Source organism: Eleginops maclovinus, chromosome 10 (genome assembly GCF_036324505.1).
Source record: "Eleginops maclovinus isolate JMC-PN-2008 ecotype Puerto Natales chromosome 10, JC_Emac_rtc_rv5, whole genome shotgun sequence".
NCBI lineage: Eukaryota > Metazoa > Chordata > Actinopteri > Perciformes > Eleginopidae > Eleginops > Eleginops maclovinus.
In genome coordinates this window covers 17,420,307-17,447,812 of record NC_086358.1, presented here as the reverse complement: position 1 = coordinate 17,447,812, position 27,506 = coordinate 17,420,307, and the positions used below count along the sequence as shown (strand labels likewise).

Below are 27,506 nucleotides of genomic sequence, written 5' to 3'. Positions count from 1 at the left end.
CACACACACACACACACTAAATATATAAAATCCTCCATTAACAGAGATGGTGATCCTTTTGCTTAAACTATGACGGAGGAAGAGTTATACACGTTATACAAGGGGGTCTACCTGTCCTCATCTGTGTACACGCCGAGAGTCTGAAATACTTTAAAGAGTTTGTTTTTCGGCCAGATGATATCATCACCGTGACGTATCCCAAGTCAGGTGAGTTTTTAACTTTTGAATGTGTGTACCACAACTCAAGAGAAGAAATACATTTAAAATGAAAAGGAAGACATTTTCTGTGGCTTTGTATTTATGGCATGTGTTGGGAGCGAGATGAGTCAAGAGCATATCATAATGATTCACGAGCACAGATATATATATTTGTGGATGATAAAGACACATAGGGGTTGACTGAGAGAAGGAGTCTGCCATTTCAAACAAAGAAGAAGGGCGTGTTGGCATAAACCGATTGTGACTGAGTCTGGGCAAGTCTAGTGGTAGGGCATGGAGGATGATATGGAAGAGGACTTTCTGTCCTCGGAAGTATTCATGATTAGCGAAGACTTACGTGGAGTAGGTAGTGGAGGTAGGGGTAGAGGTAATGGAGGTAGACCTAGCACTCAGTGGGGTGGTGTAGCGGGAAGTAAAGAGGAAAATAAGAGGAAAGACCAGTGCCGCCGCTCCCATAACGCGCATTACGCGCTGTGCGTAGGGCACCAAGTGTCGAGGGGGCACCACCAAAAATAGCCTAATGAAAAATCGTCATAATAATTATAAGGCCGAAATTATTTCAGTAGACTACAGAAATATGAGGCACTTTTTAGGCATACTACTCAAAGGTACCGATGGTGCCCCCCTCTCCCCTCCCCCCTCCCCTCCCCACTCACTCATCACAACTCATAATGTTTTTTTATTGGGGGGGGGGGGGGGGGGGGAGGGCATCATGAAGGAATTATGCTTAGGGCACCAAAATGGCTAGCAGCGGCACTGGGAAAGACCGTGATGAGGAAGAAGAATGTGGAAAGAGCAGGGACGTTAGAAGGAGAATCGTTCAGGATCCTGCAACTGATTTGAAGTTGATTGTGAAATTCAAGGAGGGCCACAACATTAGGGAGGTTGGCTTGGTCCGCTTAACAGCGGGTTTGAAGAAGTCTTGGGGAGAAATTGTACAGGCGAGTGTGATGTTTGATGGGTCCCTACTAGTTACATGCAAAGATGCAGCTCAGAGGGATAAAGTTATGAAAGCCCAGGTGGTGTGTCAAAAGGAAATAGCAGAGGTGAGGAAGTTTGGAGAGCGTGGAGCCAGAGGAGTGATTACAGGAGTGGCGCTGAGTGAAAACTTGGAGGAAATCAAAAAGAATATTAAAGGAGGAACAGTGTTGACTATTAAAAGACTGCTGGCTAAGCGAAATGGGGAAAAGGTTGAGAGTACTTCTCTGTTGCTGGGGTTTAAAGAACTACGCATTCCTGAGAAAGTGATGATTGGTTATATGAGCTTCAAAGTGCGTGAATTCATACCTCCTCCGATGAGGTGCTTTAAGTGCCAAAGATATGGTCACATAGCGGCTAACTGCAGCGGGAGGCAGAGATGCGGAAAGTGTGGGGGTAACCACGATTACGGTCAGTGTGGTGAGGGGGTAGTAAGGAAATGCTGTAACTGTGGGGGGGATCACTCAGCCGCCTATGGTGGCTGTCCAGTGAGGAAAAGGGCTGCGAATGTGCAGCAGGTCAGAGCCACAACAAATCTTTCCTACGCTGATGCTGTGAAAGAGGTAGACAGAGATAAAGGGCAGCGTGAAAAGTTTGAAGCGGTGCGAAAACAGGGTGATGCGAGCCTTAGTTCGGAGCAGCTTGTGCTTTTCATAGCGTACGTGATCAATTGTACTGAGGGGCTAAAATCCAAGAATGAGAAAATAAGGGTAATAGTCAAAGCTGCAAGTAAGTTCCTGAGTCTTGAGGTGACTCAGGATAAGATAAACCACGCCCTGTATCTGAGCGAGTCCCTAGAGTTAACTCCTTCTCCGCCAGTATTAAAACCGATTTAGTGGTTTTGCAATGGAACGCCAGAAGTCTTATTGCGAATGGGCAAGAGTTTAAAGGTTTTATCCAAGAGCTAAGCAAGGTGCCAGATGTTATTTGTGTTCAGGAGTCCTGGCTAAAGAGTCATCTAGACTTTGTAAGTAAAGGGTTCACAAGCATTAGGAGAGACAGGGTGGGGAGTTGTGGTGGTGGGGGGTGTGTCACCTTTGTAAAAAATGGAGTTCAGTTCAGGGAACTGAGGAAAAGTGTGGAGTTGGAGGTTTTATGTGTAGAAGTATGGACTAAAGAGGGCAGTGTGAGCATTGTAAACTACTACAACCCATGTAAGCAAATTCAGATGGAGCAATTAGTGGCGATCTGGGAGGGGCTGGGTGACAAGGTAATATGGTGTGGGGATTTCAATGCTCACAGCACACTGTGGGGGGATAAAAATGATGCAAATGGTGGCATTGTGGAAGAGTTTCTGGACGAGGTGGGGCTTGTATGTTTAAATGATGGCTCGCACACACGAATAGACGTAGCAAAGGGAACTGGCTCTGCTATTGACCTCACAATAGTCTCTCAAACTTTAGCAGTCAGGTGCAACTGGGAGGTACTGGACAGCACAGTGGGTAGTGATCACTTTCCAGTAGTAGTTGTGCTTGAGGTAGAAGTAATACGAGAACAGGTGGTGAGGAAAGGGAAATGGAAGTTAAGGGAAGCAGACTGGGAAACCTTCTCAGAGTCTAGTGAGCGCAACTTAATGAATATTACAGCAGGGGGTTGTGTTGAGAGCATGTGTAGGACAGTCACCAATGGTGTAATCAGGGCAGCCGAGAGTGCTATCCCTAAAAATGGGCCAGGTAAGGTAAGAAAGATAGTGCCTTGGTGGTATCAAGGAGCGCAACAAAGCCTTTAGAATTTTAAAGAAAACTTTGAACTTTGAGACTTTGATAAAGTACAAGCAGTGTCAAGCGGTAGTGAGGTATACAGTTAAAAAATCTAAGAGAGAGTACTGGAAAGCATTTTGTGAAACTTTGGACAGAACTACCCCAATAGGGAATGTATGGGGAATGATTAAAAAAATGAGAGGCATTAGGAGAGAGCTGGAATATCCAATAATGATGGTAGAGGACAGAGTTATTGTAGGCAGTAAGGATAAGGCAGAGGCCATTGCTAAATCACTGGTACAGGTACACAGTTCAGGGAATCTTACTCCCATTGAGGCAAGAGGAAGAGAAATCACAATAGATCGCTACAGGCATATGTTAGAGGAAGAGATGGGGGAGGAGGATGCGCTAAATACGCCCTTTAGACTGAGTGAACTGAATAGGGCGTTAAAGAAAGTGGGTAGGTCCACCCCAGGAAGGGATGAGATCTGCTACATTATGTTGGAGAAGTTGACTGATAAGGGGAAAGAGGTGGTTTTGGGTTTAATCAATAAGGTGTGGGTGGAGGGAGTTATTCCAGCTGAATGGAAGCTGTCTGTTATAATCCCTATTAGGAAGCCTGGGAAAGATGCAAAGATGCCATCAAACTATAGACCTATAGCGCTGACCTCACAGTTGGGTAAAGTAATGGAAAGAATGGTGAATGACAGGTTGGTTTACTGGTTGGAAAAGAGAAATATGTTGCACAGCTACCAGAGTGGATTTAGGCAGAGAAGGGGCACCATGGACCCAGTAGTGGCCTTAGAAGACTCAATTAGGAAAGCTCAAGTTAACAAGGAGACAGTACTGACAGTATTCTTTGATATTGAGAAGGCTTATGATATGGTCTGGAGAGAGGGACTCCTAATTAAACTCAGGCAGATGGGTATCAAGGGTAGAATATTTCAGTGGGTCAAGGATTTCCTATCAGGCAGGAGAATCACGGTCAAAATTAATGAAGAGCTCAGCAGTGAATATACAGTGGAAAACGGCACTCCGCAAGGAAGCATTATCAGCCCGATATTGTTCCTGATCATGATTAATGATGTCTTTAAAGAGGTGCAGGAATCTGTCCATGTTGCTCTGTTTGCAGATGATGGTGCAATGTGGATAAGGGGGAGAAATGTGGATTTCATTGTGCGTAAAATGCAGCAGGCAGTAGACCATGTCCAAGCGTGGGCCCTAGAATGGGGATTTAGAATATCTATTGATAAAACTAAAACCTTGTTTTTTACCAGAAGGAACATTTCCACGGGTTTGAAGCTGAAGTTATCAGGCGCTGAGCTAGAGAGAGTAAACTTTTTTAAATATCTAGGCCTGTGGTTAGATAAGAGATTAACCTGGTCTGTGCACGTGCAAAAAATGATTGAGAAATGTAAAAAGGTACTGAATGTCATGCGCTGTCTGAAAGGGGTGGACTGGGGAGCCAACAGGTCAGCCTTGAGAACGATATACATCAGCATTATTAGGGCTGTATTTGACTATGGATGTGTGGCTTACAGATCTGCATCTAAGACGCTCCTGGCAAAACTGGATGTTATTCAGTACAAAGCCCTAAGACTATGTTGTGGAGCAATGAAGTCGACTCCTGTTAATGCTATACAGGTAGAGATGGGGGAAATGCCACTGCATATAAGGAGAGATCAGCTGGCCTTAGTCTATTGGGCTAACCTCAGAGGGCAAAGGGAAGGTCACATCAGTCTACCTGTGTTAACTCACTGCCAGGAGAAAGATAAACCAGGTAGAAGCTTTGGGTGGGTGGTTCCTCAAAAGGCAGAGGCTCTGGGCCTACAGGAACTTACTCTGTGTCCAGCTATCACATATACAGTTGTACCACCATGGCTGTTAAAGGAACCTGTAATAGATTTAATGCTTCTAGAGTTGAAGAAGCAGGAGGAGTTCAGCAAAGAAATGGTTGAGTGCCATATCAGAGCTCAGTACAAGAATAAACTGGTGTTTTTTACAGACGCTTCAAAATCAACTGACGGGAAAGTGGGTGTGGCATTTGTAATACCAGAGATTAAGGTGTGCAAAAACGAAAGGATAAACAATGATCTTGCAGTATACACCGCAGAACTAGTTGCCATCCTCACTGCTCTGACCTGGATAGAGGGGAATAGACCAAGGAGTGGAGTGCTAATTGCCTCAGATTCTGCTTCTGCCTTAATGAGTATTGAGAGTAACATGTCGGAGTCCAGACAGGACATTGTTTTAGAAATTGCACAGGTGGTGAATGGAATTATAAGTACAGGCACTGATATCAGCTTCCTATGGGTACCAGCACACTTTGGGATAAGAGGGAATGAGTTGGCGGATACGTACGCTAAGAAAGCATGTGTGATCCCTGAGGTCACCTTAGAAATAGCCCACAGCAAGTCAGAGATAAAAACACTTGTTAAGGCAAAGTCCAGGGAGATCTGGCAGAGTGAGTGGAGTGGTGCAGCTACTGGGAGAATGTACTTTGCCATCCAAGGGGTGGTTGGTCATGCTAGACCAACAGCAAGATCCACCAAAGAGGAGGACATTATATCAAGGATGAGGTTTGGGCATTCTGGTCTGAACAGTACGCTATTTGTTTTTAAAAAGCATGCAGACGGAAAGTGTAGTGTATGTGGTGCTACTGAGACCGTGGAGCATGTATTAGAGCATTGTGTTAGGTTTGACCAGGAGAGGCAGCAACTCATCCTTGGACTAGATTCTGAAAGTGTGCAGTTAAGCATGAAAACAATTCTGCAGAAGAGCTCAAGTCAGATGTGCTTTAAGTACCTTTTCCAATATCTAGAAGCCACAGGACTGATTAAAAGGATATAATACCTCCTTTTATTTATTTTTTATTTTATTTTATTTTATTCATTTATTTATTTTCTAGATTAGAGCATTTTCGCCCAGACTCACACTCCAATACGGTAGATGGCGGTAATGCTGCTAAAAAGTTGTTTGCCAACCGCCAATCAAATATATAAGAAGAAGAAGAAGAAGAAGATATATATATTTTTATTTTTTGGGGGGTGGGGGGCGCTGTATGCGATGTGAGTCTAGTTTCAGACATTGTTAATAGTTTAAAAAAATAATAATAATAATAATAATAATAACTGTAGGAGCCTAAATGCAGTTTGTTGGTGTTTTGATACACTCATGGGAGGAGTTTCCGGGGTTAATCTGGGTTCAGTCAGGAAATGCAAGAGTGGAGCCACACAGTTTTTTGACCTCTCTCATTCTCTCTCGATCTTTGGATAAACTGTATAACTTTGTAAAAAGACATTATTTTCTGTGGTTATTTTTCTTGAATTGAAGTAAACGGTTGAATTTACCGAGTTGTCCTGTGGATTTTTTGATTTGGATTACGACGAGGGAGATTGTTACGAGCGTCAAGCTAAGGCTTCATTCACTGGAAAGCTACATTAGTCAAAAAACTAGCTCTGCATGGATTAACGCTACTGGAATTTGGAACGGCTTGACTCGAAACGGATAACGAAAGAAGGAACTTTGCACTGACTTCACGGTGGTATTGAGAAGATAATTCAACAAACCGTAAGTTTTATCTGCCTTTGCTCTGCCGCGGATCGCTAATCGACGCTACTCTATGAGGACGGCAGTGAAGTGCATGCGCGGGCCGTGCCCGTCGTTCGGCTGAATGACGAAGTTGAACGGATTTCAAGCGTAACGCTCACTCTGCGGTGCTTCGACATTTTTACCAAGTAGGCTAAGTGTGGAAAATTCAGCTTGTTATGGATGAACAAGACAGTGGAAAACGAACAGTAAAAATGACTGAGAAGGCTGTAGAAGAACGCAAGGCTAGACAAATCCAAGCACGCAAATGCAAGCTGTCCCAGCTAACTAGCATGATAAAGCAAATTGAGCAATTAATGGAAGATGATGCAAATGTCGACACTGTAAAAAATAAATTGCGTGTTGACTTTAGTATTTTGCATCAAGAGTTGTCCAACCTAAATTCTGGTTTGCAACAATTCATGGACGAGGACGAATATGCTGATAATCAAAAGAATTGGTTTGATCCTAAAGATATATCAATGGATGATTTCTTCTGGAAATGTGAGGAATGGATGAAAGAGGTCATGAAACGCTCAGTGCAGGCTGAAGAGTGTGATGAACAAGTAACACACACAGATAGGCCTACATCGTCAAAATCGACTACTAAACGTAGCCTACAAGTAGACGCGGATCACTATTTGGAAGCGAGTGGTCAGCTTCTTCCTCAGTCAGAATAAAGGCAGAAATGGAGCGTGCATCTCTAAATGCAAAGGCTGCTGCTTTAAGGGAGAAGTTGGCCATAGAAAAGGAAGAAGCAGATTGGCATGCAGAAAAGGGATACAGAGAAGCAGAGCACAAAAGAATAGAAACCGCCATAAAGGCTAGAAAAGAAATGCATGAAATGCAGACTGCTCTTGCTGAGTCAGATGCAAAAATTGAAGTTTTGCAAAAATATGAATACACACAAGCAGGCACGAGCATCAATGACATTGATGAACAGGTTGGCGAAACAGAGGTAAAAACTACTTTTCAACTACCATCACAGCACGTCATAACTAATCCCGACGTTAAACCCATTCTTCAGCCAGCAATGCCTCAAAGAGCCTCAACTGCAAAAGACATGGAACTCAATAGTGGACCTGGGCTTGATAGTCTATGCAAGGCCATCTCTCAGCAAGTCAATGTGACAGAGTATCTGGTGAAGAATCACAACGCTTCATTACTTCCCCATCTCACTATTCCAATATTCAAGGGTGACCCGCTTGAATATAAATCCTTTATCAGATCTATTGAAAATGGAGTTGAAGGCCGCACTGGCGACAATCGTGATCGCCTACAATTTTTGCTGCAGTACACAAGTGGACAACCGCACGACTTAGTTAAGAGCTGCATCCACATGGAACCCTCAGCAGGTTATGCTAAAGCAAAACAAATGCTGAAGGAGTTTTTCGGCGACGACTACAAGATAGCAGAAGCTTACATAAAGGAGGCTTTAGATTGGCAGACAATTAAGCCAGAAGATGGCGCCGCACTACAGTCCTTCGCATTATTCCTCACTGGATGCTCAAACACAATGACAGATATTAGCTACATGGAAGACTTGGATAACACAGCTAACATAAAGGCATTGGTTAACAAGCTTCCATACAGACTCAAAGAAACCTGGAGAAAGTCTGCCTGCGACCTACAAGAAAAAACAAAGAAAAGAGCGAAGTTCAAGGATTTCGTCAACTTTGTCAACAAGCAGGTTAGATATATGTTACACCCACTCTATGGAAACATAAAAGAAACCACCACAGGCATGAAAGACCCAGTCCAACCAAAACCACAATATGCCGAGACATTCAAACCCAAGAAGGTATTCACAACAGCCGTTGTTCCCGCCGGAATCGAAAACAAAGTCAAGATGGAAAACGACAAGCAAGCAACTTTAAAAACACAACCTGTCACAGTGGACGCAAACAGCAAGCCGTGTGTTTATTGCAAAGGAGAGCAACACAGCCTCACAGTCTGCAGAAAACTCAAGGGCAAGCCACACAAAGAAAAGATTGACTTCTTGAGACGCAAAGGTTTGTGTTTTGCATGTTTGAAACACGGTCACATGAGTAGCAGCTGCAAAGAGAAAGTTCAATGTGAAGAATGCTCTCGACTGCATCCCACACTGCTGCACATGTACACTAAAGACTTGCAGGGAGAAACTGCAACAGAAAGTCGTGGACAACAATCTTTATCAAGTGCTCTTGTACAAATGACTGAAACTGTTGGCATCATTGGGGCCGGTAAGGAGGATTGTGTCCTTTCCATTATTCCAGTGTGTGTCAAGGCACAAAAAGGAACCAAGGCAGTGAGAACATATGCCTTTTTGGACCCAGGTAGCTCAGCTACTTTCGCTACAGAGTCACTGATAAACCAACTTAACATGAATGGACGCAATGTTAATATCTCGTTGCGTACTATGGGTAATGAATCTGTTGTGAACACATGCATTGTCACTGGACTGGAAATCAGTAGTCTGGATGGCAACCAGTTTATTGAACTTTCAGAGGTGTATTCACAAAAACACATCCCTGTAACCAAAGATAATATCCCCCGCCAAGAGGATGTTAACAGTTGGCCTCACCTAAAGGAGGTGAAACTTCCCACTATCAAAGCTGGGGTTGGATTACTCATTGGAGCAAATGTTCCCAAGGCGATGGAGCCACTACAAGTGGTCAACAGCGTGGACGATGGACCATACGCCGTGAGAACAATATTAGGCTGGACTGTAAATGGACCGCTCAGGGGTGGAAGTGGTACAATGGAGACAAACAGATTGACAGAAGTCTTTGCTAATCGAATCTCAGTAGCTAAGCTAGAAGAGCTCTGGCAACTGCAGTTCAAGCAGGACTTTCCCGATGCCGGACAAGACGAAGATATCGAAATGTCCAAGGATGATCACAAGTTCGTCAACACGGTGTGTCAATCCGCAAAACTTTCGGACGGTCATTACAGTGTGTGTCTTCCAGTGAGGAACAAGTCATTGTGTATGCCAAACAACAGATCAGTTGCAGCGCAACGGGCTTTGAAAAGATTTTCTAAAGACGCCAAGTTTTATGCGGAATACATTGCATTCATGGATGACATACTCAAGAAAGGTCATGCTGTAAAGCTCGACAGTACAGAACAGGAGCCAACTGAAGGGCGGACATGGTATCTGCCTCATCATGGAGTCAGACATCCAGTCAAGCAAAAACTGCGCGTCGTCTTTGACTGGAGCAAGCTTTGGAGGGACATCGCTGAACCAACAGCTCCTGCAGGGACCGGACCTGACAAGCTCACTAGTGGGGGTCCTTATGAGGTTCCGACAAGAGACTGTGGCAGTTATGGCTGACGTGGAGGCCATGTTCTACCAGGTCAGGGTCAGCAATGAAGACACGGATCTCCTCAGGTTTCTCTGGTGGCCTGACAGGAACTATGAGCAGGAACTTGTTGAACACAAGATGTTGGTCCACATCTTTCGCGCAACATCATCGCCAAGTGTGGCAACCTTTGCGCTTCAGAAATGTGCAACAGATTTTGAGGAAGAATTCTGTCAGGAAGCTGCCAGAACAGTCAAGAAAAATTTCTACGTAGATGACTGTCTTAAGTCAACTACTGATGAAGACACAGCAATCACCCTTTGCGCCGACCTGAGGAACATGTTGGCAAAAGGTGGATTTCGACTGACAAAATGGTCAAGCAACAGCCGGAAGTTGCTCAACTCAATACCTGAAGAGGAAAAGGCAAGGGTCGCGCCCTTGAAGTCCCCAACCATACCAAGAATGGAACTGACTGCAGCCACAGTTGCAATCAAAATGGACAAGCTTCTGAAGAAAGAGCTCGAACTGGAACTTCACGACTCCATCTTTTGGACAGATAGCACGGCTGTGTTAAAGTACTTGAACAGTGAAAGCACAAGGTTCAAGACTTTTGTCGCTAATAGAATCTCAGCAATCCTGGAGCATTCTCAGACTTCGCAGTGGAGATACGTCAACACCACTCTGAATCCCGCTGATCATGTCTCGAGAGGACAGACTGTTGAAGCATTCCTGAAATGTGAAAGCTGGCTTTCAGGACCAAATTTCTTGCTTTGCTCACAAGATCAGTGGCCCAAGAATCTAGATCCTGGAATGCTGGACGTCAACGACCCAGAAGTCAAAGAGATGTACTCAGATAATGGCACCAACTTCCGGTCTGCCGACAGTGAGTTGAAGAAATCGATCCAAGAGTGGAACACTAAAAAGATCGCAAAACAGTTGCAACAGAAGGGCGTCCAATGGCACTTCAATCCTCCCGCAGGTTCTCACCACGGAGGAAGCTGGGAGCGGCTGATCCGCTCAGTGAGGAAGATTCTGAACATCACAGTGAAGGAACAACTTTTGGATGAAGAAGGTCTCCATACCTTGCTGTGTGAAGCTGAGGCTGTCATAAACAGCAGGCCCATCACAAAGTCATCTTCAGACCTCAATGATTTAGAGGCTTTAACACCCAAGGGGTATTCAACAAGGACGACCAGTACGCTAATCGTAGATGGAGACAGGTCCAGTACCTCGCGGACGGGTTCTGGAAACGCTGGTGCAAGGAATACCTCATGCAGCTTCAAGAACGTCAACGATGGTTCACGCCTGGAAGAAACTTCTGCGTCGGTGATGTGGTGCTGATTGTAGACGACACTTCACCCAGAAATTCATGGCCACTTGGAAGAATTGTGGAAACCTTTCCCGACAAGAAAGGCCTGGTTCGTCAGGTGAAAGTCAAGACCAAGACCAATGAGCTTTGTCGTCCAATAACAAAGCTATGTCTTCTGCAAGAATCAGAGGATAATTGATGAACTGTTTTGAAAGACCCGTTTGGACAGGGCGATGAACAAGAATAAGATTTGTTTATATTGTTGTTCTTTAACTACAGTAAAAGTAACATAGCATGTAGGCTCCTTTAATTTAAGTTAAAAGTTTGAGTAATTGTCTTCAAGGGCATTGATTACAATTAGGGGCCGGTAATGTAGGAGCCTAAATGCAGTTTGTTGGTGTTTTGATACACTCATGGGAGGAGTTTCCGGGGTTAATCTGGGTTCAGTCAGGAAATGCAAGAGTGGAGCCACACAGTTTTTTGACCTCTCTCATTCTCTCTCGATCTTTGGATAAACTGTATAACTTTGTAAAAAGACATTATTTTCTGTGGTTATTTTTCTTGAATTGAAGTAAACGGTTGAATTTACCGAGTTGTCCTGTGGATTTTTTGATTTGGATTACGACGAGGGAGATTGTTACGAGCGTCAAGCTAAGGCTTCATTCACTGGAAAGCTACAATAACTTCTTTAATTTTTTCTCTTCCCCCCTATTTACGGAGCCCCCCATGGATGGATGCCCCCTTGGCTTTCACCTAAACTGCCTATGCCCAGGGCCGGCCCTGGTGCAGCAGTTCAACAACAGATCGTTTTACAGGCAGCAAGGAAAAACTGAAAGTACCATAAAATCAAACAATTAAAAATGTTGTTTATCACTGCTAAAACTTAGCTATTTTCCTGTGTTCTCGTAAGGTAGTGTCCAAAAGTCCAAAAGACACATGTCGTTCCAAATATACTTTATTAATGATTGCAGTGTAGATTTAACTGTGGGCAGAATGGCTCAGTTCCTGCAGAAGTCTCTGGACCCTGAAGCGATAGAAAAGATAGCCGACCGATGTTTGTTCAAGAACATGAGGAAGAACAACATGTCAAACTACTCTATTGTTCCTCATGTATTCATGGACTAGACAAAGTCTGAGTTCCTCAGGAAAGGTAAGTGTCATTAAATAATACATACAGTGCAAAAGGTTTGTCCTATTTGAAGTTAATGCAATAACACTTGACATTTTTACATTTATTATTATATAACATTATTACATAACAGTTTAATAATTACTCTATTTTCACCCTTGGCCACCATCCAACGAAATGATAGCCAATTACTTAATTAGGTGTCATACATTGAAGGCTGCTACGGAGTTCAGTCTGGTAGTAGATGGTTCTTCTGCAAGAAGAACATTCACTGGACTACCAAGGCAGCTCTTGTTGCATCAATTCCTGGATCCTTTGATCCATCTTTGAAAATAAAAAAGGTGTGCCTTTTTTTTAGTGGCAATAACATTATTTCACTAGGCCTACCTTCTATTCCTGTTGCTTCATGTCAAACATAGTGTAAGATTATCAGCCATACCAATGTGAGAGTTGGAGAAGATCTTGCTCTACAGTGTTGTGACTATGTAGAAACTCAACTGAAAAATATAGGCAACCTATGATGCAAGGAAGAGCTCTTTATTTTGTTGCATGTTTTATCATGTTGATCCAATCTCTTCTCTAGCAGATTCATGGAATGTCTTTGTGATCAATGCTCTACCCCCTACTTGGTAAAGTCCACACGCTAGAAATGTCAATTTTCAACAGAATTGTGTTCTAAATGTTTGCCTTTTGTCTTTCAGGAATTACTGGAGACTGGAAAAACCAACTAACCGTGGCAGAAGCAGAGTACTTTGATGCTGTCTACAAAGACAAAATGAAAGATGTCAAATATGAATTTGTATGGGAGTAAATGGCAATACAGTAGCAATGCCTGTTCCAACATACTATGATGCATAGAAACCTATAAGGCAAATTGAAATCACTTTTTCTCCAGTCAAGTTTCCAATTGTTTTAAATTTCTCCTTGTTATCTTGTCCAACAATGTAAGTTTGTATTTGTATGAACATGAATTATCCATCTAGATATAATTGAATTGAATTTAAATAGAATGCAATTCAGCGTTTTTGTCTAAATGTTTTTTGTTTATCAAATCGTTTATTCATTTTTCTTAATGAACTATTCTTGTTTTAGTGCTTTTAGTTTTTTCCCTGTAGCAATTGCTAAGTGTTTATTTTAACCATTTCCATTTGTTTATATTGTTTAAATTAAATACAATCCTCCGTTCGCAGGCAAAACACATGCTTCTCTCTCTATCTTCACTTCTCTCAATTAATTCAAATTAAATTAACTTCAAAAGGCTTTATTGCAATGATTGTAACAGTGTGCATTTTGTCAAAGTGTATTTGAATGTTAAGAAGTGAACATTTATAACAGTCCATCAACATAATAGGAAGAAAATGAATACATCCTCTTACAAGTCAAAAGATGGTTGGTAAAAAACCAACGGGACATTTGTACTGAGACGTTTCCAAATGACTCCCAGGGGTGGGCAAAGTGCGGCCCGCGGGCCGGATCCGGCCTGCCACGCATTTAGGAAAAACCCTGTCTAATTAGGTTATAGGCTGCTCGCTATATTTTTACTGCAATAGACGAGTTTATGGTTGAGACCACTAGATGGCGCACTACACGTACAACCCCCTATTACAGACAGTCAATCATTTCTCTCTCCACTGCACTGATACCCAAGATGAGCGCATTGACAAAATAAGCAGTCAAAAGAAGCGAAAAGTTGACATCGAGTGTCGGGTTTTCAACAAAGAGTGGACGACAAAATATTTCTTCACTGAAGTTCGACCAAAGGCTGTGTGTTTGATCTGTAAAGAGAGTATTGCCATACTCAAGGAATACAACATCAGCCGCCACTTTTCCACCAGGCACGCTAACTATGCTAGCAACTTGTCAGCTCAAGACAGGGCCACTACTGCCTCGAAGTTGGCTGCTAGTTTACAGGCTCAGCAGAGCATTTTTACACGACAGATCATGTGCAAAGGCAAGTTATGTACTAGCATACAAGTTAGCAAAAGCAAGCAAGCAAGCCCCTCTCTGAAGGACTGCATGATGGAGACTGCCGGTATTCTATGTCCGGAGATCACAAGCAAATTTGAAAACCTCAGTCTGTCGCGCAGAACAGTCACTCTCCGTGTAGAGCTAATTGACGATGACTTGGCCAGTGGGTTAAACAAGAAAGCGGAGTCTTTTAAGTTCTATTCATTAGCCCTGGACAAGAGTAATGATATAAAAGACACAGCTCAACTCTGAATCTTTATCAGAGGGATTAATGACCAATTTGAGATCACGGAGGAATTTCTAGCCATGGAGTCTATCAAGGGCACAACGCGAGGAGTGGACTTGTATGCCAGTGTGTCTGGGGTCATCGAGAGACTGAGGCTACCTTGGAGTAAACTCCTGCATGTCACGACAGATGGATCGCCAAATTTAACGGGGAAAAACGTTGGATTGCTAAAAAGAATTCAGGACAAAGTGAGAGAAGAAAGCCCTGAGTTGGAGGTAATTTTCCTACACTGTATTATCCATCAGGAATCCCTGTGCAAGACAGTTTTGCGTTTTGATCACGTAGTGAAGGTAGTCGTAAAACTAGTGAACTCCATCCGAGCAAGGGGCCTTAGGCTACTCATCGCCAATTCATTGAGTAAACCGATGCTGACCACCAGGATTTACTTTACCACTCAAATGTTCGTGGCTTTAGTAGTTTGGGGAAAGTGTGCCAGAGAGTGTGGGAGCTCAGAGAAAAGATCGGATAATTTTTGAGTTGGCGGAGAAATCTGATGATTTTCCTGAGCTGCGCAACGCAGACTGGCTTTGTGACTGCGTTCGCAGTGGATGTGTTGGCACACTTAAATGAGTTGAAAGTGATGCTACAAGAGAAGGATCAATTTGTGCATGACATGTACTCAAATGTGAAAGCCTTCAAAGCCAGATTGACTTTATTTTCAAGACAAATCACACAGAAATCATTCACACATTTCCCCACATTGGCGACGCTCGAAGAGGCCCCTCTGCATGCAAGTAAACATGGCAAATCACTGGACGACCTGCACGCAGAATTCTGCCGACGATTCTCTGATTTTGAAAAAAATCGAGAAGTTACTTCAGCTCGTGTCATATCTAGTGCTGCGTACCGGTACGCCGAACCGGTAGTGGACTCGCAAAAAACTAGCACTTATGTATATTCTCCTTTTTATTTTAAACCATCTAAAACCTTCCATAGATCGAGAAATTTGCGCTGAGAAAAGACGAAAAACATCGCGTCGGCTATTACTGAACTCACAAAGTCTCGCAAAATATCGCAACTGCTCGCGAGATCTGTGTGACGTCAACGGAAGCTAGCGATGTGATTGGCTTAGGCATAGTGGACAGCGTGGGCTGCTGTGGTCACCATACTGGATATTTGGTAGTGTAGCTAACTCCTTTGTTTGGTCTACGGCAGGGGTCGGCAACCTTTAACACTCAAAGAGCCACTTGGACCCGGTTTTCACAGAAAAAAAAACACTGAGAGCCGCAAATACTTTTTGACATCTAAAATGAAGATAAGACTGTATATAGTTTGTTATTATTATAATTATTATTACTATTATTATTTTACCTTTCCGCTTTGTATAAACAAGTATAGTGTGTTGCTTATGAAATCCATGAAGTGCCGCAGAGAAAAAAGAATTGTATTCATGTAATGAACACATTTTGATTTCTTAAACACTAATAAAAAAACACAACAAGTTAAGGGTCTCTTTCAAATGAAATGAAAGGTTGAACTTAAATAATACAGCATATATGGCATTATATTATAATACAAACAAAAAATGTCGTGAGCCGTCATCATATCGCCATTGGGCTTTTGGGGCGTGTATCGGAGCCTTGACTTGAATTTAAACATGAACTATTAAACTATTTCACATAAAAATAAATATTTTCTAAATGTCTGCATAAATATTTATTTTACCTGGTTAATGGGACTTCTGCTCCTGAACCTCTGCGCACAGCGTCTCCAAATCACCGCTGTAGGAAGTCACTTTCATCTTTACGCAGGACTGTAAGCTGTCATCAGTGTGGCGTGAGCGGTGTTTGTTTTTAACAAAGTTCATGGTGGAAAATAGCTGCTCACATACATATGTGGATCCGAAGACGGACAGGACTCCAAACGCATATTTCTTCATGTTTATGTAGGTGTCGGTGAGGCTATTCCATGTTTCAAACACAAGTTTGTCCAGTCTTGGAAGGTTGTCAATATCACTCCATTTGTGATTTTGAGCAAGAGTGGCCTTCTGACGGGAAACATCTTCGAGATCATCTGTCAAGCGTTTGAACTTAGCAGTGCGAAAAGACAATACAGGGACAAGGTGGAGTCGAACTACAAGGGCTCCAACGCCAGAAATATGTGGTCTGGACTAAAAACAATAACAGACTACAAAAGGACAACGAGTGGTGCTGAGGAAGTGTCTGCATCTCTCCCAGATGAACTGAACACATTTTATGCACGCTTTGAGAAGCCCCCGGCTGTGGAGGCACAAAAGGCCCAGGATCCCTGCTCACTGGTTTTAACCAGTGCAGATGTGTGTAGATCTCTGAAAAGGATCAACGCACACAGGGCTCCGGGACCTGATGGCATCCCTGGCCGTGCTCTCAAGGTGTGTGCAGTTCAGCTGGCAGATGTGTTCACAGACATTTTCAATAGGTCACTGCTCCAGTCTGTAGTCCCCACATGCTTTAAAGAGTCCATCATTGTCCCTGTCCCCAAAAAGACAAAACCCATCTGCCTCAATGACTACCGCCCAGTTGCACTCACCTCCATCATCATGAAGTGCTTTGAGCGGTTAGTCAAAACTTTTATCACTTCCTCCCTCCCTGACTCACTGGACCCCCTGCAGTTTGCCTACAGGGCAAACAGGTCCACGGATGAGGCCATCTCCCTCACCCTCCACACTGCCCTCTCCCACCTGGACCAGAGGAACACTTATGTGAGAATGCTGTTCATTGACTACAGTTCAGCATTCAACACCATTGTGCCCTCCAAGCTCATCATTAAGCTCAGGGACCTTGGGCTCAACAGCGCCCTCTGTGACTGGATCATGAGCTTCCTGACGGGCAGATCCCAGGCAGTGCGGATGGGGAACATCACATCCTCCACCTTGACCCTCAACACCGGAGCCCCTCAGGGTTGTGTGCTCAGCCCTCTCCTCTACTCCCTGTTCACGCACGACTGCGTGGCCACACACAGCTCCAACACCATCATCAAGTTTGCTGACGACACGACCGTCATCGGCCTGATCACAGACGGCGACGAGACGGCGTACAGAGAGGAGGTCAGAGCCCTGACATCTTGGTGCCAGGACAACAACCTCCATCTCAACGTCAGCAAAACAAAGGAGCTCATTGTGGACTACAGGAAGAGGCAGAGAGAGGCACACACACCCATCACCATCGACGGGACTCCTGTGGAGAGAGTCAGCAGCTTCAGGTTCCTCGGGGTAAACATCAGTGAGGACCTGACATGGACACATCACACCAGGGTCATATCCAAGACGGCTCGACAGCGGCTCTTCTTCCTCCGCAGGCTGCGGAAGTTCAACATGGACTCCAGGATACTCTGCAACTTCTACAGGTGCACCATCCAGAGTATCCTGACTGGCTGCATCACCGCCTGGTATGGCAGTAGCACCGCCCTCAACCGTAAGACTCTACAGAGGGTGGTGAAAACTGCTCAGCACATCACCAGGACGGAGCTGCCATCCATGGAGGACCTCTACACCCAGCGGTGTAGGAAGAAGGCCGGTAGGATATTAAAGGACCCCCATCACCCCAGCAACAATCTGTTCTGTCTGCTGCCGTCTGGCAGACGGTACCGCAGCATCCGGACCAAGACCACCAGACTCAGAGACAGTTTTATACCACAGGCTATAAGACTACTGAACTCCTGAGCTGTGTGAATGTCTACTCACATCTGTTTATAGTACACACATACATATATATATATATATATATATATTATACACATCTGTTTATAGTACACACATACATATACTGTATATTATACACATCTGCCATACATATCTGTTTATAGTACACATATCTATATATTATACACATCTGCCATACATATCTGTTTATAGTACACATATCTATATATTGTACATATCTGCTATACATAATATATGCATCTGTCCATACCTCCTCATTCAACAGTGTAAAGTGTTTAAATACTTTCAATGTATTCCAAATATGTATATATTTCACATCCTCAAATCTTTATTGTTGTTACTGTAAATATTCTTCTCTCTTTTTGCACTATTTTATTTATGTTATTTGCACCATGTATGTGGAGTTGTTGGAGGAGCATGGGATATAAGATTTTCATTGCCAACATATACGCTGTATCTGCTGTGCATATGACAAATAAAACCTTGAAACCTTGAAACCTTGAAACCTTGAAACTTGGACACCCATATATCTTTGTCGGCTATGTCAGCCAGCTCCAGCTCAAGATCAGGTTGACTTACACCTGCAAATGCAGTCACATTTAACAGGGTTGGATCGACGGTCAGGGGAGTGACCGGGAAGGACAATGTGTTTTTTTCCTCTCTGAACTCACAGAATCGTTTCCCAAACGATGCTTGCATTGTGGTGATTGCAGACTGCAAATACTCAGAATTTATCACCTTGTGAGCTTGTCTGAACTCTCTTAAAGAGGGGAAGTGAAGCAGTGTGCCTCTCTGTAAATCTCTGGCAAACACTGTCAGCTTGCGCTCAAACGCCAACACCTCCTCCAGCATGTGTAGCGCTGTGCCTCCTCTCCCCTGAAGAGTTGTATTTAGCGTGTTCAGGTTAGCTGTCATGTCCACCATGAAGTGCAGCTTTTCCAGCCACTCTGGCTGTTCCAGTTCAGGAAAGGTGAGCCCTTTGCTGCTCATGAAAGTTTTCACCTCTCCCAGACATGCATCAAAGCGTTTTTGCACCTCTCCTCTGGACAGCCATCGGACACTATTATGCAGCAGGAGATCAGAGTACGTGCTTTCCACCTCATCCAGTAATGATCGGAACTGACGGTGATTTAAACCTTTTGCCATTATTTTATTGACAATCTGAATGACAACATTCATGACCTCTGTGCATTCTGGAGGAAAGGTTTGGGCACACAATGCCTCTTGGTGCAGGATGCAATGAAATGTCAGCAGCTTTCTGTCCAGTGACTTCTGCAGTAAGGCCACAAAGCCCCTGTGTGCTCCGGTCACACTCGGCGCGCCATCAGTAGCCGCTGACACCAGGTGGGTTGTTTTTATTTCTTTGGCTCTTAAACAGTCAAGCACAGCCTCACAGATGTCCTCCCCCCGTGTCTGGCCTTTTAGTGGTATCAACTCAACCATTTCTTCCTTTGGTCCATCGGTGTTCATATATCGACAGAACAGCGCTATTTGTTCAATGTCACTTTTGTCTTTGGACGCATCACAGGCGATTGAGTACGCTGCAGCTGAATTGATGTCTTTAATTTGCTGTTTTGTGATATTTTCTGCCATTTTTATGGTCCTGTCTTTGACAGTCTTCGCAGAGAGAGGCATCTCTCTGATTTTCTGCATAATTTGACTCTTGTTCCAAAGTCCGCAAATAGGTGATCTGAAATCTTAATGAATGACTCTTTCATATATTCGCCATCTGTGAATGGCTTCCCACGCCTGACTATTTCCTGAGCGGCCACAAAACTTGCATAGTAGTTGAATTTGTAGACTTCATCCATTTCTTGAATTGATTTTTCCTCAGATCAGCTTTTCCAAAACAGCTTGTTTTCTCTCTTCTCCCTCTGGATATTTTTCAGCAAAGGCAGTGTGTTTAATTTGAAAATGTCTTGGCGACATTTGATCTTTTATTGTTGGCAAGTTTCTCACCACAAATTAGGCATACTGGTAAGCCACTCTCGTCTGAGGTAAATGCAAATGAATCTGCCCAGGCATCATTAAATATTCTATTTTCTTCAGATATTTTTCTCTTCTTAGATTTCTCCATAGCCTACCTGGGTTTGAAAGTCTCGATAGATGCACAGCGTTTGGGCGGGCTAATAGGCTTCCAACTTCCGTGCGTGACGCATATTTTGAGCGAAGAAAACTAAAAATAATAATAATAATGTAGTGAATGTAATATACATAATTCACCTCCTTCTTAAGTGTGGTTCTACACACTGTTGTTTCATGCCTGTAAGTATGACCGTTGGTTTATGCTTGAAAGTACGACTGTAAAAAGGGATCGTGGTCCCTTTAATTAATCTGTGTTTACGATGACGTGGAGCCCCATGCTTGTTGGTTTACAGGACAGCGCCATCTTGTTTTTGTTCATTTTTACTGTGGGATTAAACGAGACACGCGTTCGTGTGCTCAACTGTAATGAACGTCTCCTGCGTTTCAATACGATCTCCACAATAACATATTAATACAATAAATAATTTTATTTTAATATTTCACGATCACAATAATGTTCAAATTTAGAACTACAATAAAAACGGACTAACAAAAATAAATGCACTTCAAGCCGCACAGAGCGGCAGCATAAGGATGAAAGAGCCGCATGCGGCTCGGGAGCCGCGGGTTGCCGACCCCTGGTCTACGGCGTCACGGGTCATGTAAACACAATGCCGCGGGGCTTTAAATCCAGTAAGGTGTGGGATCATGTGACAAAACTGCCGCTAGATACTGCGACGTGTAACCTGTGCGGGAAAGTGATCAAGTGCGCTGGGGGTAACATCGACCATAGCCATAGCGAGGCACTTCAGGCGAAACCACAAAATAGAAACTACATGCAGCCTCAGCTACATTGGCGGCGATGTTTGGCGAGCCAAATAACAACGATCGAGGTAAGCTGAACAATACTTTTTGGAAAAAAATAGGCTTTAATTTTAAATAGGCTTGTAAAAAAGTGGCATTCTTAGCATTATATTATAAGATATACTAGTAGTAGCATCGGGACTAGCCGACTAGGGCGTTTATTCAGCAATATCTTTGCTTGTGCAGGGAGCTTTTGGTTTGGTTACTTTAGTTTGGTAAATGAAATAAATGTTTGAACTTTGTAGTAGACTAGTAGTTTACTGTAGTTGATGTCATAAGTCACTTGTATACTAAGTGGCAAAAAGTGTTGGTAACTTTTTTTTACATTTGTACTTTGTAGAGAAATGTAGACACAAGTTGGAAGGACAGTAGCAGGGAACACAATAAACCGGACGAGTTTGAATTTAGGTTGATTATGAGTTTATTTTCAATTGATAATTATCTTACAATGAGTTCAATTTAGTTACTCACACAAGCCATGGGTTCAGGTCCGGACTTATAAGTCTTATAAGAACTTCTGGACTTGAGTCCGGACCTGAACCTGAATGTGAGTCCAGGTACGCAGCACTAGTCATATCCCCTGTCCCTGGACTACGAAACAGCACCAGAGGAGCTGCAGTTGGAGCTCATTGACCTGCAGTGTGACTCGGTCTTAAAGGAGAAGTTTCAACTCTGTTAAACAGGATGAGTTTTATGCCTCACTGAACGAGACAACGTTTCCAGTTTGCCCACCCCTGCTCTAAAGCTATAACTCCATGCTAAAATAGTTACGTTTAAATTCAGAGGTCTCTGAGGGTATTATCAGGTTTTGTGAATACGTTCCCATTTAGTCCTTCAACATTGGCACCTCTGTTGTTTCACCGTTTCAGACTGCAAGGAACCTGGGCGTAACCTAGGATGATCAACTGTCCTTTACTTCTAACATCGCTGATACAAGCCGATCCTTCAGATACACTCTACAACATCAGGAAGATATGTACCCTACTGTCCCAGGAGGCACCGCAGGTCTGGTCCAGGCTCTAGTCATCTCACGCCTCGACTATTGCAACTCCTCCTGGCTGGTCTACCTGCCAACGCCATCCAACCTCTACAGCTAATAATAATCTAATCTCACAGGGGGAAGTCACTGAGGTAGTTAAAAAGCTCCACAGTGGCAAAGCCCCCGGGGGTGGATGAGATCCACCCAGAAATGCTGAAGGCTCTGGGTGTTGAGGGACTGTCATGGTTGACACGTCTCATCAACATTGCGTGGAAGTCGGAAACAGTACCGAAGGAGTGGCAGACCGGGGTGGTGGTTCCTCTCTTTAAAAAGGGGGATCAGAGGGTGTGTGCCAATTACAGAGGCATCACATTACTCAGCCTCCCCGGGAAAGTTTACTCTAAGGTGCTGGAAAGGAGGGTCTGACCGATTGTCGAACCTCAGATTGAAGAGGAACAATGCGGTTTTCGTCCTGGTCGTGGAACGACGGACCAGCTTTTCACTCTCGCAAGGATCCTGGAGGGGCCTGGGAGTACGCTCATCCGGTCTACATGTGCTTTGTGGATTTGGAGAAGGCGTATGACCGGGTTCCCAGGGAGATACTGTGGGAGGTGCTACGGGAGTATGGGGTGAGGGGGTCTCTACTCAGGGGCCATCCAATCTCTGTACTCCCAAAGCGAGAGCTGTGTCCGGGTTCTCGGTAGCACGTCGGACCGATTTCCGGTGAGGGTTGGCCTCCGCCAGGGCTTCACTTTGTCACCAATCCTGTTTGTGATATTCATGGACAGGATATCTAGGCGTAGTCGTGGGGGAGGGGGTCTGCAGTTCAGTGGGCTAAGGATTGCACCACTGCTTTTTGCAGATGATGTGGTCCTAATGGCTTCATCGGTCTGTGACCTTCAGCACTCACTGGATCGGTTCGCGGCCGAGTGTGAAGCGGCTGGATGAAGATCAGCACCACCAAATCTGAGGCCATGGTTCTCAGCAGGAAACCGATGGACTGTCCACTCCAGGTAGGGAATGAAGCCTTACCCCAAGTGAAGGAGTTCAAGTATCTCGGGGTCTTGTTCTCGAGTGAGGGAACAATGGAGCGTGAGATGGGCCGGAGAATCGGAGCAGCGGGAGCAGTACTGCAGTCGCTTTACCGCACCGTTGTGACGAAAAGAGAGCTGAGCCAGAAGGCAAAGCTCTCTGTCTACCGGGCCATCTTCGTTCCTACCTTCACCTATGTTCATGACGATGGGTCATGACAGAAAGAACGAGATCGCGGATACAAGCGGCCGGAAATGGGATCTGGCTGGCATCTCCCTTAGGGATAGGGTCAGAAGTTCAGTCATCCGGGAGGGACTCGGAGTAGAACCGCGCTCCTTCGCGTTGAAAGGAGCCAGTTGAGGTGGTTCGGGCACCTAGTGAGGATGCCACCTGGGCGCCTCCCTAGAGAGGTTTTCCAGGCACGTCCAGCTGGGAAGAGACCGAGGGGTAGACCTAGGACCAGGTGGAGGGATTATATCTCTTCACTGGCCTGGGAGCGTCTTGGAACCCCCCAGTCAGAGCTGGTTGATGTGGCCAGGGAAAGAGAAGTTTGGGGCTCTCTGCTGGAGCTGTTACCTCTGCGACCCTGACGGAAAAGCGGGAGAAGATGGATGGATGGATGGATGGACTGTCAGCATTTCCCCCATTCATTAACAAAGTGGGGTAAGTTAAAATCTTACGTTCTATGGCACACTGTGTTCTCGTGGCCACACATAATCTGTGTATTGGTCACACATTTTTCATTTGGATTAGACACAAGATATTATGTAGTGGAGAGTTAAGGATAAGCTCAGTGTTGTCACTATTTGTGTAGTTGTTAAATTATAAGTTAGCAAAGCCAATCAAATGTAGGTGAATAATGCGCAATACTTGGAAATGCTTTCAGAAAAAAACTGCCTACATCCCATCATTTATTTTGTTGGCAGCTCATTCCTTAAAACAGAAGCCTCAGGTTGCTTATAATAAGAGTAAATATGAAGGTTACATTTCAAGCTTGTTATAGAAATAAGTTATTGGGTTTTTTGTTTTTTTTAATCAACTATCTTTGGCTTTACTTTTTTATCTCTAACTTTGTTAGAAAAAGTTTTATATTTTAAATGACTAAATTTATAAGAAAATTGGGCTCATTCATATATTTGAACATATATATTTGAGAAGTACAATATAAGACAAGCAAAAGTTTCATTTGTGGGCCATATTCCATTATACTTTTAGAATTTGCAGAGGGCCGATTCAAAGTGGCCTGTGGGCCGCATTTGGCCCCCGGGCCGTAGTTTGGACATCCCTGCTTTAATTACTTCTCTTTCTAGACAGTGTGTGTGTGTGTGTGTGTGTGTGTGTGTGTGTGTGTGTGTGTGTGTGTGTGTGTGTGTGTGTGTGTGTGTGCTTTCCTTCAATTACGCACACTAATACAACACAGCACACACAACTTTTCTTCAACTACTTCTTACGGCCCTCTGAATTAGTGTTACGTCACACAAAACATGTGGGTTAGCCCCTCCCCACTATGACACCATATCATCTCTATAGGATAACTGAAGATATAACATTAACTTGTAACTTTGGGGCCTTTTTCTACACATTATGTGAACTGCACCTGTAATTTTTGAGCTTCACAGCTTTTACTTGTTGTTAGTGATGTCTTTGATGGCACTGAATGAATAACACTGGCCTGTCATCCTATCCCTGATAGCCGCTTCAGTAGCATGCCAGTGTCTGAGTTCTGCATTAAGTCCAGCCCTTGGCTCTCGTGCACTTTGTGACCAAAAACTCATAACTACGGCCAAAACAAAGTAATTATTTATTTTTATTACTTTCTCAGGTACAGAGTGTCCAAACACTCTCACAAACACACACACACATGCACAGAGCCACTATATAAATTCCTTCATCCACCGAGATTGCTCCTTTTGCTTAAACCATGATGGAGGAAGAGTTTTACACGGTGTATAAGGGGGTCTACCTGCCCTCATCTGTGTACACGCCAGAGAGTCTGAAATACTTTGAAGAGTTTGTGTTTAGACCAGATGATATCATCACCATCATTTATCCCAAGTCAGGTGAGTTGTTAACTTTTGAATGTGTGCACCACAACTCAAGAGAAGTTTTATTATTTAGTTGGTGAAATAAATGTAAAATGAAGAGGAAGATATTTTCTGTGGCTTTGTATTTATGTCATGCGTTGGGAGCGAGATGAGTCAAGAGCAAATCGTAATAATTCACAAGCACTGATATTTTTTGCCGTCTGCACAATATGAGTCCTGGTGCAGCAATTGAACAACAGATCGTTTTACAGGCAGCGAGGAAAAACTGAAAGTACCATAAAATCAAACAATTAAAAATGTTGTTTATCACTGCTAAAACTTAGCTATTTTCCTGTGTTCTCAAAAGATAGTGTCCAAAAGTATAATTTAAATATAATGCCGATAAAACCCTGCCTGCCTTCATTGTTTATTTTAATAAATAACTTCTATTAAACACCAGACCACATGTCGTTCCAAATATACTTTATTGATAATTGCAGTGTAGATTTAACTCTATTGGGTTTTCTGTCACTGTAAAAGATGGGGTTTTTGGCTATAGCTAGCTTTTAGATGGGGCTGTTGGGTTGTTGTTAGGCTGTGTTCAAAGCACTAGACATCTGGGGTCAAGGACTACAGCGGTAAACATTAAGCCTCTGTCCGTGCCCTGAGGTCCAGTTGAGGACAATGACCCTACTACTGTATGTCAATAATTCAACTATCAGGAAGTTAGTTCCTCTGTTTTGATGTGAAATGTTATAAAACAACTAATAAATAACTTAATGTTTTAACTTTTTTTTTTAATTGTATGTCCCCGCTTGTATTGTATCATCCTAACCAATTAACAAATAGCTACAAAGCACTGGTTTTACTGGTGATTCAACATAACATCCCAATGACTTTGTAACATTATTCATAAAATCAAAAGAAATCTGAATTTAATGTGATTTTTATCTTTTTGCAATGATACTTTTACCATCTTTTGGATGGTGCGTTTGGGCATGAGCATGAAGTAATACACTTGGCAAGCACACCAGATAAGAAAAAAACCAACCTCCTTGTTGGTTATTGCATTTAACTTTTTGAATGTTTTCATAATATGGACATTTCATGAGTAAATGATTAGTGGTAATCTTATTCTGAAGGCTGCCACTAAATAAAAGCATACAAAAGTAAGGGGTGAGGTGAAAATGGATATATTTTTAACTCAGCCCAAGTTTAGCAAGGACTATTGGTGAATAAAATATACATTTAAGAAAACCTTTAGTTTTTGTTTAGGTACAGTCTGGATGCAGGAGATTGTCCCACTGATCATGAGCGGAGGAGATCCAGCACCTGTTGACACTATTGTTAACTGGAAACGTGTTCCCTGGCTTGAAGCGCATCAGACCAGCTCCCTCAAACTTGAACAGAGGCCGTCTCCACGACTGTTAACTACACACTTCCATTACAACATGATGCCGTCATCTTTCTTTGAAGTAAAGCCAAAGGTAAACCTATCAATTAAGGCAGACCAGATTCAATGTGATAAACGTATCACTAAACGTATGTCTGAATGAAAGGGTCTTCAAAGCTCCACAAATGATTAATGGACATAATGTCATTCCTGCAGGTCATCTATGTGATGAGGAACCCCAAAGATGTGTTTACATCGTCTTTTTATCATCATGAGGCGGCCTCCTTCTTGGTAAACCCAGGCCCACAGACCGAGTTCCTCCACAAGTTCCTTGATGGAAAAGGTTGTTCTGATTGTTACACCTTATGTTTAGAATGCATTCAGAAATAAAATAGAGAAGTCAATTTTATACTTTATGGGTTGCAATGGATAAATGTTTATCAAAGCCATAAGGAAGTGCATTTTGCATTATATGTAGTAAGGGAGGTTGTGATAAGCTCATATTAATGGAATACTTGTGTCTTCTGTTCCTTACAGTTATGTTTGGCTCATGGTTCGATCATGTAAAGAGCTGGTTGAATGCTGAAGATAGAGAGCACATAATGCACATCTCCTATGAAGAGATGATAATGGTGAGACTCAGCAACAATCCTCAAATTTGCCTGTTAATCTCACTTTTCACAATATTTTCCAAACAATTCTAACCTTGATTAAGTAATCATCTTCAAATCCAGCTACTAAAATCTCTTTATCAAATACACAGCTTGTATATTGGGAGAGTCGTTGCAGTAATATGAGGTTAGCTGTGTTTCTCTGCAGGATCTGAAGGACGCTGTGGGCAGAATGGCTCAGTTCCTGCAGAAGTCTCTGGACCATGAAGCGATAGAAAAGATAGCCGACCGATGTTTGTTCAAGAACATGAGGAAGAACAACATGTCAAACTACTCTACTGTTCCTCGTGTATTCATGGACCAGACAAAGTCTGAGTTTCTCAGGAAAGGTAAGTGTCATTATTGTGTTTTTGTGTTATTGTATTGTGATTCTTGCAGACTTGTGGAGCGAGATGAATGGATTTGAGATGAAGGATTGGC

General features: G+C 43.3%; 2 protein-coding genes across 5 annotated transcripts in view; both read left to right on the top strand.

Annotated features, from left to right (window-relative positions):
- Positions 1–27,506, top strand: part of LOC134870955 (sulfotransferase 2B1-like) — a 28,744-nt gene continuing 1,238 nt past the window's right edge. The window contains exons 1-5 of one of the 4 annotated variants that reach the window (XM_063893503.1): positions 1–207; positions 26,298–26,509; positions 26,632–26,758; positions 26,953–27,047; positions 27,235–27,415. In XM_063893503.1, the coding sequence (XP_063749573.1) occupies positions 26,309–26,509; positions 26,632–26,758; positions 26,953–27,047; positions 27,235–27,415 (604 nt within the window). In that variant the 5' untranslated portion in view covers positions 1–207; positions 26,298–26,308. Of the gene's footprint in view, positions 208–24,890; positions 25,059–26,286; positions 26,510–26,631; positions 26,759–26,952; positions 27,048–27,234; positions 27,416–27,506 lie in introns of those variants that run through there. The other 3 variants (XM_063893500.1, XM_063893502.1, XM_063893501.1) reach the window with 3 other exon arrangements.
- LOC134870954 (uncharacterized) lies at positions 8,598–13,474 on the top strand. The gene is made up of 2 exons (XM_063893499.1): positions 8,598–12,225; positions 12,906–13,474. The coding sequence occupies exon 1, from the start codon at positions 9,632–9,634 to the stop codon at positions 11,105–11,107; it is 1,476 nt and encodes a 491-aa protein (XP_063749569.1). The 5' UTR covers positions 8,598–9,631; the 3' UTR covers positions 11,108–12,225; positions 12,906–13,474.